The sequence below is a fragment of the Phocoena sinus genome, chromosome 6 (assembly GCF_008692025.1).
Source record: "Phocoena sinus isolate mPhoSin1 chromosome 6, mPhoSin1.pri, whole genome shotgun sequence".
Classification (NCBI taxonomy): Eukaryota; Metazoa; Chordata; class Mammalia; order Artiodactyla; family Phocoenidae; genus Phocoena; species Phocoena sinus.
In genome coordinates this window covers 106,457,774-106,475,622 of record NC_045768.1, presented here as the reverse complement: position 1 = coordinate 106,475,622, position 17,849 = coordinate 106,457,774, and the positions used below count along the sequence as shown (strand labels likewise).

Here is a 17,849-nt window from a genome sequence, read left to right as displayed (position 1 = left end):
CTTAATAAAGATTTACATGATGTTTATTGTTTTACCCTTCAGAAAGCATCTTCTAACTAAAAAAAAAATTTTAAACCCTTTCTCTTTTCTTTCATGTCATTGATGACATCTCTTTTGGGAACTCAGAAGCCAGCCAAAGGTAAGAGATTTGGTTTATTATGTGATGCTTGTAAAGGTCTTATGGGCATATTTTTGAAGTACTGGTAATTTTCTTCTCAAAAATAAAAATTTTCTCTGGCATTTTTATAAAAAAAAAATAATGCAAGCTGTCAGCCTGTTCATAAATCCAAAGCCATTTATTGGTGTAAGAGGTTTATAGAAAAGCTGTATTTGTACTTTGACCAATTCTGTCCAGTCTCCTGGCAACTGCAACACAGATTCCTTTTGTGCCCTGCTGTTCGCCGTGGATTGGCTCGAAACTGCTCGTCCCATACTGTGGTCAGAACCATAGCAGGCAGACTCATCCATGTTGCTCCTGGGACAGCTGGGGACACATTCTCAGGCCAACAGAAACCTGCCCTGGCCTACAGCTTCCTCAAGGGAATATGCTTTCATCTGAGATTTGAGCCCAGATTCTAAAGAAACTTCGGTGGGATGGGTCAGTTCCTGTATCTCTTAGGAAACGTAGTTGTGCCAAAGTAGGCACAAGGACTGTATTATTGAATTGATCATTCTCTGGAAGTTTCCAGGAAATTTAGATTTTTATCTGCATTCTTGGAGTTTGGTTTAAGAGTCCGTGGTTGAACTGTAATTCCATTTTCTATTATTGTTGCTAAAGTATGTATAAACTTGTCACTTGGGACTCTGAATGATTACAAAAAAGAGGTTTAATATGGCACTGACTTCTTTATATATGTAGAACTAATTTCATTAGTTTTATCTTTTCTGTGAAAAGATGCCAGATTATTTTTGTTTTCTTAATTTTTGATGGAACAGAGGCTGGAGATGGCAGTAAAAATGTGAGGAAACATTACATGACTATTTAAAAACTATTCATGTTTTATTTAATTCAACTGTATCTTAACGTTTAGGGAAAATGTGTTGACGTAAAAAATATGGAAGGGCCAACACCACACTATTAACATGGTGGTTCCCTCTGAGGAGAAAATGCTTGGTGAATGGGAGACCTTTATTCCTTATGTTTTGGTGTTATTTGACTTGTTATAATGAATGTGTGTTTCTTCTCTGTGACTTAGAAAAAGTTTTTTTTTTTTAATTTTAAAGGAAAAATGTTTATTTAGAAAGAAAAGGGCTTGTCTGCTTTAGGAAATCTGTGGCTGGAAGATACCTGTAATAATTTACAAACTTCCTGAAACTTAAAGAGGACCATTCAGTGTTGTTAGTAAACAAGAACTAAGCATTCCTAGTTCCCAACTTTGTACAAGGCTGTGGCACCTTCCTGTAACTGGGGAAGAGAGCAAATCCAGCCTGTGGTGAAGGGCCTGGTGGGGAGCAGACAGAGCGCTCAAAGGCTGGGTTCAGCTCCCATCTCCCCACCTGCAGGTCACCAGCTTCTTGACTTCCTTGTACCTCAGGGCCTCCCGTGTAGTATCAGCTGTTGTTGCGGTTACTTTAATGGTAGCTTCTCTACTGGAATTGAGAACAAGAATTGTGAAAGAACTCCCTGAATTTAAGAAGATGTTGGAGGTAGAAGTTTATTAATTAATTAATTTATTTTGGCTGTGTTGGGTCTTCATTTCTGTGCGAGGGCTTTCTCTAGTTGCGGCGAGCGGGGGCCACTCTTCATCACGGTGCGCGGGTCTCTCACTATCGTGGCCTCTCTTGTTGCAGAGCACAGGCTCCAGACGCGCAGGCTCAGTAGTTGTGGCTCACGGGCCTAGTTGCTCCGCGGCATGTAGGATCTTCCCAGACCAGGGCTCGAACCCGTGTCCCCTGCTTTAGCAGGCAGATTCTCAACCAGTGTGCCACCAGGGAAGCCCAACTCCCTGAATTTAAAAAAGAAAGAAAAGAAAGGAAAAACCCACAGTCGGAGGGAGAGGAGTGCCATTTAGAGCCTGATCTCTGAGACGTTCACACAGATGGACTGTTCAAGTGTGAGCTAAGCTTACAAGCAAAGAATCAGGATGGTGTCCACTTAAGCTTGGTAAGAGCAGAATCAAATAAAGTGCTGAGAGATGAGAGCTGAATGTTAGAACAGAAGAAACTTAATTTGAGCTTCATATCTTATTTAATCTCTCCCTGCTGACTAGTGTAGCTGGAAAAGCAGCCCCCACTGGAGGTTTTGGTCCACAGTCCTTTGGGGCTACCTTCCATCTTCCTTCTTTTCCTGCCCTTTCTGTTGGAGAATTGCTAACATAGGGAGCCACCACTGTTGACAGACACATGTTTAGCTCTGGAAAAATGTTGAGGATTAGTAATGTACCACATAGTGCTGAGGCTGGGTGGATGGCTTCTGGGCTCCAGGGTTCCCACCTCCTCCGGGGTGTTGTCCGTCATTGGGCTTCTGCCTACCTTTTTGGCCTTGCTTCCCCATCACTGCCCCACCCCAGGGAACAAATGCCTCGTGCCACTGTTTTGCACAAAGATGTGGGTGTTCTGATCCTTCCTTGCTCTAAAAGTGTTTCTAGCCAGTTGCCCTTTCGGTTGCCCCCAGGGCCCCTAGCCACTCACTGAGCTGTTTTCCTGCTGCACTCCTGGAATTGCTCTTAGCTTTGCAGCCATCTCCTCCTGCCGTGATTTGGCCTGTGCTCTCCCTGTGGTCCCCATCTCACACCGCACCAGTCTCATTGCAACTGTTTTTCAGGGCTTCTCAGTTTCTGGTCCAGGTATAAGCAAGCAATCTTGATTTCAAAAACTTGCTCTCCTTTCCCTGCTTCTTTCCCTTTTAGGCTCTTTCCCTCCCTCTCTCCATCATTTTGTGTTAATTTCAAGTAGAGGTGGATATAGGCATGCATACTTAATTTACCATCCTAATCTAATTTCCTCTTTAAAAAAATGTAACTCTTAGACCTCTGATCCACATGATAGCCTTGTGAGTTCACACAGAAACATTCTTCTGCCAACTCCAAACTCATAGCAGGGACAGATAAGACATTTAAAAATATTAAAATCATGTCATTATATTCAAAAACAACATATGTCACTGCAGGGACCAGCAGCAGGCTGGGGCTGAACTAGCGTATTTACTGGGCCTTGAGATCACACAGGTTTTCGGAGGATTGGAGGTTCAACCCTTGCAGACGAGAGGGAATCCTATGTATGGGTTGAGGACCAGAGATGCTCACCATGAGAAAACTGATTTGGGTGAGGCTCCATCAGGAAAGAAGGCTTAAAAAAAGATTTTTGGGGCTTCCCTGGTGGGGCAGTGGTTAAGAACCCGCCTGCCAATGCAGAGGACATGGGTTTGAGCCCTGGTCCGGAAAGATCCCACATGCCGTGGAGCAACTAAGCCCGTGCGCCACAACTACTGAGCCTGTGCTCTAGAGCCCACGAGCCACAACTACTGAGCCCAAGTGCCACAATTACTGAAGCCCACCCGTCTGGAGCCTGAGCTCCACAAACAAGAGAAGCCGTGACAGTGAGAAGCCCATGCACCACAACGAAGAGTAGCCCCCACTTGCCGCAACTAGAGAAAGCCCGTGCACAGCAACGAAGACCCAACGCAGCCAAAAATAAATAAACAAATAAATTTAGGGGAAAAAATTTATATATATTAAAAGAAAAAAGGATTTCTGGCCACCAACATTGAGCCAATTTCTGTGTTAGGTAGGAGGGAGTAGAGACATTGGGCTTTGGAAGGACCCAAATCTGGGCTTCAGTAGCTGGGAGTGGCAGTGTAACTATTCATGTAAAGGGGGGGCCAAAGGGGGAGGAAAAAAACAGGCAATCATGTAAACCATAAAATGCAAACTCCCAATTCAGATGTACTTGCAAACTAACATATAAAGCACAAGAGGAAACCTGTCATCAGGAAGTGAGGCAACAAACTCCAAAAGTGGGAGTTTGAAATGCAAACTGAAATGAATTTAAAAACACTTAAAATCCTTAAAAAGACTAAATTGTAAAACGTGAAATCCAAAAAATTAAAAATATAATCGGTGAAAAAGACTTTTGAAAGTAAAAAAAAAAAACGTACTTTAGAAAGTAGTAAAATGAAAGATCGAAACAAATCGTTTGTGATATCCCATGAAGTAGCAATATGTATTACTAATATTTCCAATGTATATTCTTCCTACTTTTTATGTATGTCGATTTTTGTACAGATATGAGATCATGGTCCAGACTTTCATAGCTTTTACATTAATATATGAATCTTAGTTTTCTATGCTCTTGAAGCTACACAGTATCGACCATGGGCATGTTATAGTTTATTTAAAGAATATGCATTCTCAACATGCTGTAGTAATCATCTTTACATTTTATTTAAAAAAAAAATCTTTGTTTTCTCTGATGAGAAAAGAATGTAGAGAATACATAAAAGCATAAAGAAGAAAACAAAGATATCACTAATCTTATCGTGCAGTAATAAGCTTTTATATATGTAACTGTGTGTGTGTCTAATAGCCATCATATTATACATATTGCTTTGTAACCTCCTCCCTTTTCACTTAACATTGTGAAAAGTTTTCCATGTGAAATAAAGATCTATATCATCTATAGGGTGCTTACTTGCCTATTGTAAGACTGTACCATAAATAACTAACCTCCATTGTAAGACAGGAAGTTGTTTTTATTTCACTGTTATGAACAATGTTATCAGTGTCATGACATTGTTATAACATTATAAGTATGTTACAGTTTTGTTCTTAATGCAAACTTTATTATTTTTGTTTTTCAACAGGTATTTGCATATGATCATTGTTTCTGGTCTATGGATGAATCTGTCAGAGAAAAGTATGCAGGTAAGAGTCCAGCATCCTATTAACTACTGATAATATAGAAAGGTGTTTTAGTATTTTTCCTATAAAGTATCATAGTAGTATTTTGTGTAATTTTAGAAACTACATAGAGAACTTCCTCCAGTCTTTGCTATTAGAGTTTCAACTTTGATTGGGAAATGGGAGATTCATGGTATACTGTTGTCGGTATAAGATGATAAAGTTAGATTAACAGCGTACACAGTTGAGGTTGTCTTACACGCATCCCTGGGCCTTACACACGACCATGGCATGCAGTAGCTACGTAGATTCCCTTAGATGTTTGTAATATGGTCTAGAGAGGCAGCTTGGTGTAATGAAAGAACTCTAGCCAAGGAGGAAAGGAAACCTTGAGCTTAATCCAAGCTCCACTCCTATCTCTGACTTTCAGTAAATCACTTAGGCTTTCAGTGTCCCTTTTCACCCTTTTTTTTTTTTTTAAATTTTATTTTTGGCTGAGGTGGGTCTTAGTTGCAGGATCTTTGTTGTGGCATGCAGGATCTTTGTTGTGGCATGCAGGATCTTTGTTGTGACATGCAGGATCTTTGTTGTGACATGCGGGATCTTCGTTGTGGCATGTGGGATCTTTCATTGCGGCGCGCAGGCTCTTCCTTGTGGTGCGTGGGCTTCTCTCTAGTTGTGGTGCTGGGCTCCAGAGCAAGCAGGCTCTTTGTTGTGGCACGTGGGCTTGTCTTTAGGTGAGGCACACGGGCTCAGTAGTTGAGGCATTAGGGCTCAGTTGCTCCGCGGCACGTGGGATCTTAGTTCCCCGACCAGGGATCGAACTTGCATCCCCTGCATTGGAAGGTGGATTCTTAACCACTGGATCACCAGGGAAGTCCCCCTTTTCCCTCTTTAATGGAGAGGAATATGCCATATCCTCTCTAAATTTGCTCTGGGAGTCTATTCTTTTACTCTCCTCAATGATGACTGTCTCAAGCCCCTTTTCACTACAAGTTTAAGACTACAGCGACAGGGGCTTCCCTGGTGGCACAGTGGTTGAGAGTCCACCTGCCGATGCAGGGGACACGGATTCGTGCCCTGGTCTGGGAAGATCCCACATGCCACAGAGCGGCTGGGCTCATGAGCCATGGCCACGGAGCCTGCGTGTCCAGAGCCTGTGCTCCGCAACGGGAGAGGCCACAGCGGTGAGAGGCCAGCGTACCGCAAAAAAAAAAAAAAGACTACAGCGACAGCCAAATTAAAAAAAAAAATCTAAAAAAAAAAAGACTACAATGATAACCATATATTTCCTTTATTCCTAACTGCTTATGACACCCATTTCTAAGCAATCTTTTAAATATTGTATTGGCCTTTATCATGAAAGACAGTAGTACTACAGCTGTTTCCAAAAGTTAAGGTTAGTTTGGGCTGGCTGGCCCAGTGATGACTCTGAGGATTGCTTCAGAATCACAAGTGTGATGAGGATGAATGGATCTTGTAAATGAGCTAGAAAGTGAGGCCTAATGGAATGCTGTTTATAGCGTTCAAAATGTAACAAGCGTAACAGCATCCAGTTCTTTCATATTATATTCAGGGCCCAAAGAGGTTGAATAACTTGTCAAGGCCACGTTTGGTTACTGACATATTTAATTTAGCCTGTGGAGGCGAATTGGACCCTACTATTTATGTCCATGGTTGAAAGCTAGAAGAAATGTCCCAGACCTTCCTCCCTCTCCCAGCTGGTATGTATTGTAGACCCTGTAATTAAACATTATCATTGAGGAAAAGGAGAGGGAATTGATATATATGATTATTTTGAACTTTAGTACACACTGAATAAAGCATTGGCTGAGTGGTACATAGTTAAATTCAGATCCACCTAGGTCCCAAGTATACATTTCAGATATTTATAATCATTGTTTATAAAATTAGCAGTTCATTGGTTTTTTTTGGCCGGTGTTGATTCAAGTTCATATTATCAGGAACTTTTCACTCATTTTCTGTTATGTGCTAATAACTAGATATTTCTGAAAGACATAAGCCTTTGGAAGCACTCATCAAGTTTAAAAATCTTGTTTGGTAGATAAACAAGCTGAGAAAAAAAGTGCATTTTTGAGAGTTATGTTTGTTTTTTGTTTTTTTAATTGTTCATATGTAGTTTTGGCTTAAAACATCCTACCTTTTTCTCTGTCATTCTTTCAGGTCAAGATGATGTTTTCAAGTGCCTTGGGGAGAATATCCTTCAGAATGCTTTTGATGGCTACAATGCATGTATCTTTGCCTATGGACAGACTGGTAATTGTTAAATAATCTGTTTTATTTTTAAACTTTAAAGATCCTAACAAAAAAAACCCAAAAAATACATATTGCTAGCATCTTCTCAGTTGTGATTGATAAAGGAGTGTTTTGACTTCTATACCTCTGTGGTCAACAGGAAAGAAATCTATTTAAAGTGAAGGAGTCACTTTTATAAGGGTATATCGTATAACTTGTCCAATTGAAAACTATTCTTCATGGAAAAATGGTTATGATATTTTCAAGACTTGTTAGGACTATGAGTGATTTAATTTTTTCCTCTATTTTCCTGTGCTTTCTAAATTTTCTTTAATGAATATGTGTTTTTGGTACATAGAAAATAATTTTGTAGTAGAAAAATAAGATGACTCTGATTTCTACACTGTTGCCAAAGGGTAGTGGTAGTAAGTTAATTTGCTCTGGGGCCTGTAGGGATAACGTACATTTTTTATGCTATGATTAGTGGTTGGAAGCAGGCACGTAGTATTCATCATATGGATCTTTCCAGTTCAATTTTAGGAAACTATTCCTACCTCACAATTTTTCAGTCATTTTAAGTCCTTTTTTTTTTTTTTTTAACGTATGATGATAGTTAAAGAAGGTTTTTATTTTCTTCCTAAAGGATGTGTACTTCTGACTTCTACATGTATAATTGGAAAGCTTCTCTACTTACTAGTGTCATCATTATATTTGGGTATATTCCTTATTTGGGACATTTTGCTAAGTGCTAGGATTTTATTATGAGCAATGGAAAGAGGGCTGTGTATTTAAACTTCTCAAGGAGACAGTAATAACTATGATTTCCATTTTTTAGGATCTGGAAAATCTTACACCATGATGGGCACAGCTGACCAACCTGGATTAATCCCAAGACTTTGCAGTGGACTCTTTGAACGAACCCAGAAAGAGGAAAACGAAGAGCAGAGTTTTAAAGTAGAAGTGTCCTATATGGAAATTTACAATGAAAAAGTTAGAGACCTTCTTGATCCCAAAGGGTAAATGACTTTGAGACTTTAATGTTGTGGTATTATGGACTATAACAGACTTAATAAATTGGCTTAAGTGAAATTTTTTTTTTTTTTTTTTGCGGTACGCGGACCTCTCACTGTTGTGGCCTCTCCCATTGTGGAGCACAGGTTCCAGACGCGCAGGCTCAGCAGCCACGGCTCGCGGGCCCAGCTGCTCCGCGGCATGTGGGATCTTCCCGGACCGGGGCATGAACCCGTGTTCCCTGCATCGGCAGGCGGACTCCCAACCACTGCGCGACCAGGGAAGCCCCAAGTGACATGTTTTATACTGAACTTGAGTAAAGAGTTATTTTTCTAGTTTTTAGTTATATTAAGAGGTTTCCTGTAGCCAGTTCTGGGCTTTTGAACTAGGGCTGAGATGGGGCAGGGAAGCATGGTTGAGCAGCACGTATTTGGGTTATACCGTCTCTCTCAGATATATCCAAAAGCACAAACAAAAAATACGTATTGATAGTTAAGTTACTGAATATCAGTATAACTGGTATCCTTCATCAAGTAGAGTGTTTTTTGTTTGTTTTAAACCAAGAAATTTCGAATGGAATTCATCTGTTTGCAGGCTGTGACATAATCAGAAATAGTGAAACCTGGACTTCAAGATAGTTCATTTTCATGATTCTCAAGGGGGAAAAGTGTCCAATTTTATGGCGTAGGCTTTGAAAGAGAAGTAGCTTAAAAGTATTAGAAAGCCTTCAAGAACGCTGTCCTCAGTCTGCAGTCATAACTGAGGCTAATGAGGAAGATAAGGAGTATCTGAGGAAATTTGTGCACTGCACAGAGTTCTCTGAGTTCAGATTTTAAGGAAGTGCAGCAATGGAGAGAAAAACATAAAAACCACAGCCTGTGGCTTATTGCTGGTAAGAGCAGTATTTGGAAGGTCAAAGAGCCACGTGAGCTGAAGCTTATAGAAAGCGCGGAGGACGGCGAGGGCGCGTCTAGTTATTTTGGGATGAGGAGGACGATCAAGGAAAGCTGGTTTCAGAAGCAGTGGGTCACAGCGGCCCTCAATCAAGAGAAAACTAAACCTGTCAGCTCCTCACTGGCATCTGTTTTCTTTAGCAAAGATAATGATCTGCAGGCCTTTCATATGAGGCTGAATTGGCACTTAGTAGTTCTTCCCTTTTTTTTGGCTGTGCCGCGCAGCTTGCGGGGTCTTAGTTCCCCGACCGGGGATCTAACCCGGGCCCCCAGACTGCCAGGGAATTCCCGGCACTTAGTGTTTGTTTGTTTGTTTTATTTTTGGCTGTGTTGGGTCTTTGTTTCTGTGTGCAGGCTTTCTCTAGTTGTGGCGAGCGGGGGCTACTCTTCATTGCAGCGCGCGGGCCTCTCATTGTGGTGGCTTCTCCTGTTGGGGAGCGCGGGTTCTAGGTGCATGGGCTCAGTAGTTGTGGCACGCGGGCTCAGTAGTTGTGGCTCGTGGGCTCTAGAGCACAGGCTCAGTAGTTGTGGCACACAAGCTTAGTTGCTCCGGGATCCCTTAGTTCCCGGACCAGGGATCGAATCTGCATCCCCTGCATTGGCAGGCGGATTCTTAACCACTGTACCACTGGGGAAGCCCCCGGCACTTAGTGTTTTTATACAGAACTTTACTTACCATTTATCGCGTGATCACTGTATGCCAGGCACTTTGCAGTCATAGATGAAGAGCTCGGTGTGGACAGAATGGGAGTTTTGGAAACAAATAGTTATGAATCAATGCAATAATGCTTTTAAATCGTGAAGGAGGCTCACACAAAATAGGTGAGAGCAAAGAGGGAGTGACTGCCTTTGCCCGGAGGAGAAGGGAAGATTCTACAGAGAGTGCTTGATAAATTTGTACTGAGTAGGTATTTGTCCACCGAGAAGCAGGGTGGGAACGATTCAGGCATAGGGGATAGCCTGTGCCAGAGCATGGAGGTGTGGAGAAATCAGAGGTTTGGAAAGTGACTCAGCTGTCCAATGGGGCTAAAGGGCAGTATGCACAGATGTTGAAACAGGGAACCAAAGGAAGTCCAGAGGGAGGAGGGTTGTGGCCTAGGTAGCCACATCTTGCTAAAAATTGTGCCCCTCTACGTTTTCTGGCTCTGCCTTGAATCCTTTTTCTTGCACCTTCATTTCTGTGAAAAGCATCACTTTCTTTGAGATCCCAGAAATTCCTACTCTTTCCAGAAATTCTTAGCTGACTTCATTTTCATGTTTTATATTCCACAGTGCTTATGTGAATAGCTTGAACTTTACTATCTACAATTTGCTAATAGTCTTTAGTAATCTTGTGTATAGTTTAGTAATTGACAGCATGGGCTTTGGAATCACCTGGCTCTGGATCTAGGTCCTCTACTTGTTACCTATTGGGCAAGGCAAGTTCCTTATGCTTTCTAGGCCTCATTTGTACAGAAGGGATTATAACGTTACATAATACCTCAGAGGGCTGTTGTGAAGATAGACTGGGTTGATAGACCTGAGGTCTTAGAACATTTACTGGCACATAGTAAGTGCTCAATAAGTGTTAGCTGTTGTTGTCTCCATGAAAGTTTCTCGAGGATTTTTGTAGTGTTTCTGAAGAGCCAAAGTGAATGGATTAAAAACTCTGAAGGTGATTCCTTTTCAGCGAAAGATTAGTTGAGAGAACCTAGTTATTTTATTAATTCACTGCCTACTTTGTGTAGTAATATAATTGTTTTACTCAAGAGATAATGCAGTATATGCTATCTTTAAGAAAAAGGGAAATATGAAAGGAAAAAAGTTGTAATAGTTCTGATCTTTGGATATATTCTAAGTCAAATATTCTATATGTATTATTATTTTTAGATGTTGGGGGTAGGAGTTTATTAATTTATTTATTTTTGCTGTGCTGGGTCTTCGTTTCTGTGCGAGGGCTTTCTCTAGTTGTGGCAAGCAGGGGCCACTCTTCATCACGGTGCGCGGGCCTGTCATTATCACGGCCTCTCTTGTCACGGAGCGCAGGCTCCAGACGCACAGGCTCAGTAGTTGTGGCTCACGGGCCTAGTTGCTCCGCGGCATGTGGGATCTTCCCAGACCAGGGCTCGAACCCATGTCCCCTGCATTAGCAGGCAGATTCTCAACCACTGCACCACCAGGGAAGCCCTCTATGTGTATTTTATATACAGTTTTATAGTAGTAAGTAAAGTTTTGGTGGTTGATCCTAGGGTACTGTAAGATTCCAAATCATTAGAAAATAATAAGTTACATAAAACAAGAATCACTTGTAATCTCACCATCAATAAATATTCTTTTTAAAAATTGTAACGTTTAGGGAATTCCCTGGTGGTCCAATGGTTAGGACATGGCACTTTCACTGCTGTGGTCCGGGTTCAATCCCTGGGCAGGGAGCTAAGATCCTGTAAGCTGCACGGTGCAACCAAAAAAAAGAATTGTAATGTTTAGATTTTTTGAAGAGCTTTTTTGACATAGAATCAGTCATCAAATATTCTTTATATTTTTTGGTTGTTATCATTAAGTATGCTATATGCTCTAAGTTTCTGACAGGTGCCCTCTACTGGTTTTAGTAGTTCCTTGTTTGTAAGAGGTTTATTTTTTTAATCATGAATGAGTATTTAATTTTATTGAATCATTTTTCAGTTTATTGAAATCACTTATTGAAATGATCATGTATATTTTTTTCCTCTTTAGTCTATCATTGTGGTAAAGAGCATGAATCTTTGTTCAGTGTTAAAACAACCTAGCAGCCCTGGGACAGTCCAACTTTTGTTTTTAAATCACTGTTAGATTCAGCCTGTTGTCTTTATTTTTGTCTGTTTATATTTGTTTGTCTTTATTCATGATTGAGTTTTGTCTGTAGTTTTCTTTCTTTTGCACAGTTAACATTTATTGAGTTTCTGCTCTTTGTGCCACATTCTGTGATCTGACAAGTAGATTGTTTGTATTTATTTGACTCTGCATTCTTTGTGGTAGTAGACATCCCACAGTGTACCCTTTTGAATGATGTGAGATTTTACCACATTATCAAGTTTTTCTTACTAGTCAAGATCTTAAGTTTTGGTTTAAATTCTTCTGGGATCAAGTCTGTTTGTTCTACTTATGTGGGATCTTTGTTGAATTCAGTATGTATTTTTATTGCGCATGGCTTTTAAACAGGTTAATTGTTTAAAAATTGATTCTTTTGTTTTTACTGAACAGAAGCCGTCAAACGTTAAGAGTCAGAGAGCACAGTGTGTTGGGACCCTATGTCGATGGACTTTCTAAACTGGCTGTCACAGGCTACAAGGTAACAACATCCTTTATGTGAACTACTAAAATTCGCTGTAGCAGATTTTTTTGTTGTTGAATTTGTGATCTTTTGCTGAAAAAAAAATTATGGTAGCATCACTTAATAAGTCACAAAAAAGTTTGTAAAAAAGTTACAAAAGCCTTTATTAAAAAGCTTTGGGTCAGTTTAATTTTGAGAGAAGGTATACATATTTGCAAGGCATACCTATTCATCTATTGTGAGACACGTTTTTCCCATTTTTATGAGCTCTAAAATTGTGATATTCCTTACGATTGTATCTTAAAATGATAAATGGCAGTATTTTTTTCTTCTGTAGTAGTACATAAAATAATGATGTTGCTTATGATTTTGTTGATTTAATGAAATAAAATATGAGTTGAGTAGTTGGAATTCAAAGCCTGTTTCTAATTTGAGAGAATCACTCTTTTACCTTTAGTTACTAGTTCTCTTCATTTTCAAACTTCACAGTTATGCTTTGTGTGAATCCGTTAGGCTTTCCTTGTGGGGAAAATGGGGGTAGGGTGAGCTGTGATGTAATATCCATTGAATTAAGAGTCAGAGACTGTTGATGGTGACAGTCTTCTCATATGACTCCTATATGACTCTGGATTGTTTACTCTGTCTCACCAAGCCTCTTTGTCCTAATTTTTAGAATGGAAATTAGTTTTATTGTCTTGACTATCTTTTGAGGTAGATTCATTAGTTCCTTTGTTCATTAATCACATTCTATCATTTGGTCAACGATACTTCATTTAGTAAACACTGTTTACTTCATTTAGTAAACATTTATTGAATACCTGTTATGTGCCAGGCATTGTGCTAAGTGCTGAAGAAATATAAAAAATGAATGAGGTGGTCCATTCCCTCAAGTTGCTTACAGATGTTATAAAGGTATTGTAAAACAACATGATTTTAAGTGCAGTGAGAGATGCATTGTTCAGGATTCATGGTAGTTTGGAGGAGGAATACCTGCCTTCAGTGGATATGTAGGTGTCCAGGGAGGGTGGTATCCAGGAAAGCTTCCTGGAGGAGATCAAATGAGATAGTGCATGTGAAAAGTCTTAGAAAACTCTACAGTATCATATAAATGTTAGGTATTGTTGTTTTAATAATGATATTTGAGAGCTTATTTCTGCAACAGTGGAGAGAGATCAAGATTTTTTTGAGAGCTCAGAGAGATTGGAAAGTATAAAAAGACATTTTATTCAAAAAAATTAAGATTCAATAAAGAGTTTTATGTAGGAGACAACAGATTAAAGATCAATGAATGTCTAGATGATTAGAGACCAATGAATAAATGTAGGCTAGGGACTTCCGTGGTGGCGCAGTGGTTAAGAATCTGCCTGCCAATGCAGGGGACACGGGTTCAAGCCCTGATCTGGGAGGATCCCACATGCCGCAGAGCAACTAAGCCCGTACACCACAGCTACTGAGCCTGCGCTCTAGAGCCAGCGAGCCACAACTACTGAGCCTGCATGCCGCAACTACTGAGCCCTCACGCCCTACTAGAGCCCAAGTTCTGCAACAAGAGAAGCCACCCCAGTGAGAAACCCGTGCACCTCAACGAAGAGTAGCCCCCGCTCACCGCAACTAGAGAAAGCCCGCACACAGCAATGAAGACTCAATGCAGCCATAAATAAATAAATAAATTAATTAATTAATTAAAAGAAAGAAAAACAAGAAACATTTATTTTTAAAGAATGTAGGCTAAATAGAATAAAGCTTTTTCATTAAGTGTCAGGATTGTAAGATTTAGTGGATCTAAAATGGATTTGGAAAAATCTAGAAAATTGTAAATTTTACATTTTGTTGTTTTTCCATTCTGGTGCCAACTTCTACCTCTTTTTGCAGTATTTTTACTTTGAGGCTTGTTATGTATCATGTTGAATTTGTCCTTAAATATTATTCTTTTTCATTTATATAGGAAAATAGAATCTTATTATTTTCAAAGTTTTTCATATATATGTGTCAGTTAGGATTATGTTTGGCTGCATATAACTGAAAATAATATAACAGGACTTAAGTGCTTTGGAATATGAATTATTATCTGTTTTGTTCCTATGTATCCTCAGTATCTTAAAATGTACCTGGCTTGTAGTAGGTGCTTTCTGTATTTATTAGAGTGAACAAATGAATGAATGGTGAGAGGGCTGGTATGGCGACTCCAAAGCTGCTGTTAGGATCTAGATTCTTTCCAGCTTTCCACATAGAGCTAGGTCTTTAGTAATGCCCTTGTTCTCATAGTTCAGGATGGCTCAGAACCAGCATGTGATAGTGTGCCTATTCCCTTTAAGGTGAATTCCCAGGTGACTTTTTGTCTCATTCGCTAAAAGTTAGTCATATCACCAGGCTGAGTTGCAAGGGCATCTGGGAAGTGCAGTCTCTTAGTTCCGCTGCAGTGTGCTCAGTAAAGATGGGGTTCCTTTACTGGAAACAAGAGGAGGCTGGATAAAGGAAGGGAACTAGTACACTCTCTCACAAGTACAGTATGTTTCTTATTCCTCATTAAAATCCTTGTAAGGTAGATGATGTCATAGCTGTATTGTTATTTATGAAACTAGATTTCAGACTGCTTAAGTAACTGTTTTAGAGCTTATAACATTAAAAAAAAACCCGCAAAGATCCCATGATCTTTCGAGTGTATCATGCTGTCTCTGTTTTAGTTATAATGGCAATGAAGTAGTGAATCTGTGCAGAAAATTAGTCTCTTGATGTCCTCATTTTTAAAAACAGGTCTGGTAAGATATACACCAATGCAGTGATGTAATGCTATGCCTGTGTGAAGGGGTTACAAATTATTTTTGTTTGCTGTTTATTTATACAATCTAATTTGATTTAACAATTAACTTCTATTACTATAATTAAATAAGCTAAAGTTTTTCAAATTTCTAGATGAGATGAGGATTGGCATGGCATGTTTGTCCATCTTGTGGGACTTCAACATGTAGTTTCTAAACTTTTCTAATTCTTGGTCAGAGCTGCTGCTTTATTCTGCACCTACAGTAAATAATGTATTTTATTTGAGTTTTCAGAGATAGTGCTGGCTGTTGTACTCTGTGGGGCATAATGTTCATCGAGAAACAGAATGTAAACTCCAAATGTGGTTGACTAAGTAGTGAAACTTGGAATGCATTTCGTAGTATAGCAGAGTTTTAATGTTTATTAGATAATGAAATGTGTGTCTATGACTTGTTTCCACTTAGGATATTGAATCTTTGATGTCTGAAGGTAACAAATCTCGTACAGTTGCTGCAACCAACATGAATGAGGAGAGCAGCCGATCACATGCAGTCTTCAAAATCACCCTCACACACACTTTATATGATGTGAAGTCTGGGGTAGGTGTTCAGATACGTGACCTTTTTTTTTTTTTAATTTCTAAAGTGGATCATGGTTTATCTTATTCCCTTCAGGTGTTAGACGACTTAAAGTCCTAGCCAGGCATGTGTATCAGTTAGGACTCAGGACAAGAAACAAGCTACTCTAGGTAAACAGAAAGGGATTTAATAGAGGGAATTGGATGATTACAGAGTTGTTGGTACACCTTCTGAGGAGTGATTTCTAGACTAAATCTCTAGGAATAACCTCCAGAAGAGCACAGATCTCATCCAGTGAGGATGGTACTACCCCTGAGGCCACCCCCAGACCTGTGAGTTCCAGGCACACCCCAGAGCTGTGATCCAAGATACAGGAGTCAGTGAGACCACCTTCTTAGAGCCCTGGTAGTTGGAGAATGTGAGCTGGGATGCCTTTTTAGGAAAACTTATATCCACACTCCTGCTTGCCAGCAGAAAATAAGCCAAAATGGGTGAGGGGGATGACCTCTACTTTGTTTCTGCCTTCTAAATCTTAAGCAAGAATATGTGATTGACAGAACCTAAGTCACATCCTGAGCCTTGGCTGCAAGGGAGTCTGAGAAATGTAGGTTTTAGCTCTCCACCCTCTCCAAATAAAGGAAGTTGGAACAGAAGTTATACAAGCTGATGGCCCATAGTTCCTCTGCCATAGCATTTTTTGAGCTTTCAACTCTGATGGCAAACTGTATAAGCTAATAATACTCTAGCTGATTTAGTGGAGTTTCTTTTGAAGTGTTACCTTCTGCTAAACAGCAAAGTGTTAGAAGGAGTCAGTTATACTGGGGAACTTGTACTACAAGATTCTAGATTTGTAGAATAATTTTTTGAGCATTTGGACTTGAAGCTTATGAAAAGTAACAGAGCCAGAGATGTGTATGCTTCTATCACACTGAAAACTTCTGTGTTGGCTCATACATTTGTGTTTTCCCTCTTACTTTTTATGTGAACTTTTGCATATTTTATTACTACCCTCCAGCGAATCAATTTCAAATACCAGAAGCTAAAATGATCACCCTGGCAAAGTGCTGCATTTTGGCAAGATTTTCATTTGCTGAGAGCATATTTTTCTTCTTTTACCATCACAGCAAGATTAGTGCAACGACAAAAAGTTCTTTGTTTTCTATTTCCTTTTCAGCTTAAAACAAAAAACATACTGACTTTTTTTTTTTTAAACCAAAAGTACTTTTGATTTGGGAAGCTTAATACCCTTTTGTTAGCAACATGTTTATTTATGGAAATAAGTATAAATGTATACTTTAAAGGAAAGTTTTAAAAAGTGATCCAGTCCATAGATTTTGGCATTGCTTTCCCACATTTCTTACATTGCTGCAGAAGTATAAACTATCTGTTTTTGAACTATCTGTTTTGAACTATCTGTTTTGAACATTTTTGATAAAGGAAAATGTCAGTATGTATAATAACTAGAAAAATATGTAAATTTAATACCTGAAATTATGAAACAAGGGAATTATTATATGAATAATATGAAAAATTTTAGAAAGCATTGGGTCTTTGAGGGATCCTTCTGTTGTATAAAAGTCAGATTTTTTTGTATCATAAGAAATTCAAATATTTTCCCTCAGGATTATTGGTAAATATATATGAAATTTTAAGCGTGGTTTCACATATTAAAATTTATACCTTATGAATAGTGCTTTTGTATACTTCTCTAAGAAGATTTTGTTGGGTTCCCTTCAAAATGTACCATATTGGGGGGCACTGTTTTGTTTTGAGATAGTTTTCTGTCTGGATTCGTAGTTGTGTATAATTTTGTGTGTATCTACTACTAGATTGTGTAGTTTTCTTACACTGTTATGTAGCAGCACAAATTAACTTTAAAATAACAACAGATACGCTTTAATAAAGGATTTAGATACTAGACTCATTCGGTAGAGATGTATCACTTTCTGTATTCTGTAACTGTTTGTTAGTATTTGTCGATTTGCTTCCCAGACATCTGGAGAGAAAGTGGGCAAGCTGAGCTTGGTTGATTTAGCCGGCAGCGAGCGAGCGACGAAAACGGGAGCGGCAGGTGACAGGCTGAAGGAAGGCAGCAACATCAACAAGTAAGTTGTCCAGAAGCCTGCCTCTGTTGCTTCAGTGACTTAGTAGCCAAAAGGGGGAA

The 17,849-nt window shown here is 39.4% G+C and overlaps 1 protein-coding gene across 2 annotated transcripts in view; it reads left to right on the top strand.

Annotated features, from left to right (window-relative positions):
• Nucleotides 1–17,849, top strand: part of KIF13B (kinesin family member 13B) — a 190,172-nt gene that overhangs the window by 62,650 nt on the left and 109,673 nt on the right. For both annotated transcript variants that reach the window (XM_032634809.1, XM_032634810.1), the window contains exons 3-9: nucleotides 127–139; nucleotides 4,802–4,862; nucleotides 7,023–7,115; nucleotides 7,930–8,110; nucleotides 12,278–12,365; nucleotides 15,572–15,706; nucleotides 17,678–17,790. In XM_032634809.1, the coding sequence (XP_032490700.1) occupies nucleotides 127–139; nucleotides 4,802–4,862; nucleotides 7,023–7,115; nucleotides 7,930–8,110; nucleotides 12,278–12,365; nucleotides 15,572–15,706; nucleotides 17,678–17,790 (684 nt within the window). The remainder of the gene's footprint in view (nucleotides 1–126; nucleotides 140–4,801; nucleotides 4,863–7,022; nucleotides 7,116–7,929; nucleotides 8,111–12,277; nucleotides 12,366–15,571; nucleotides 15,707–17,677; nucleotides 17,791–17,849) is intronic.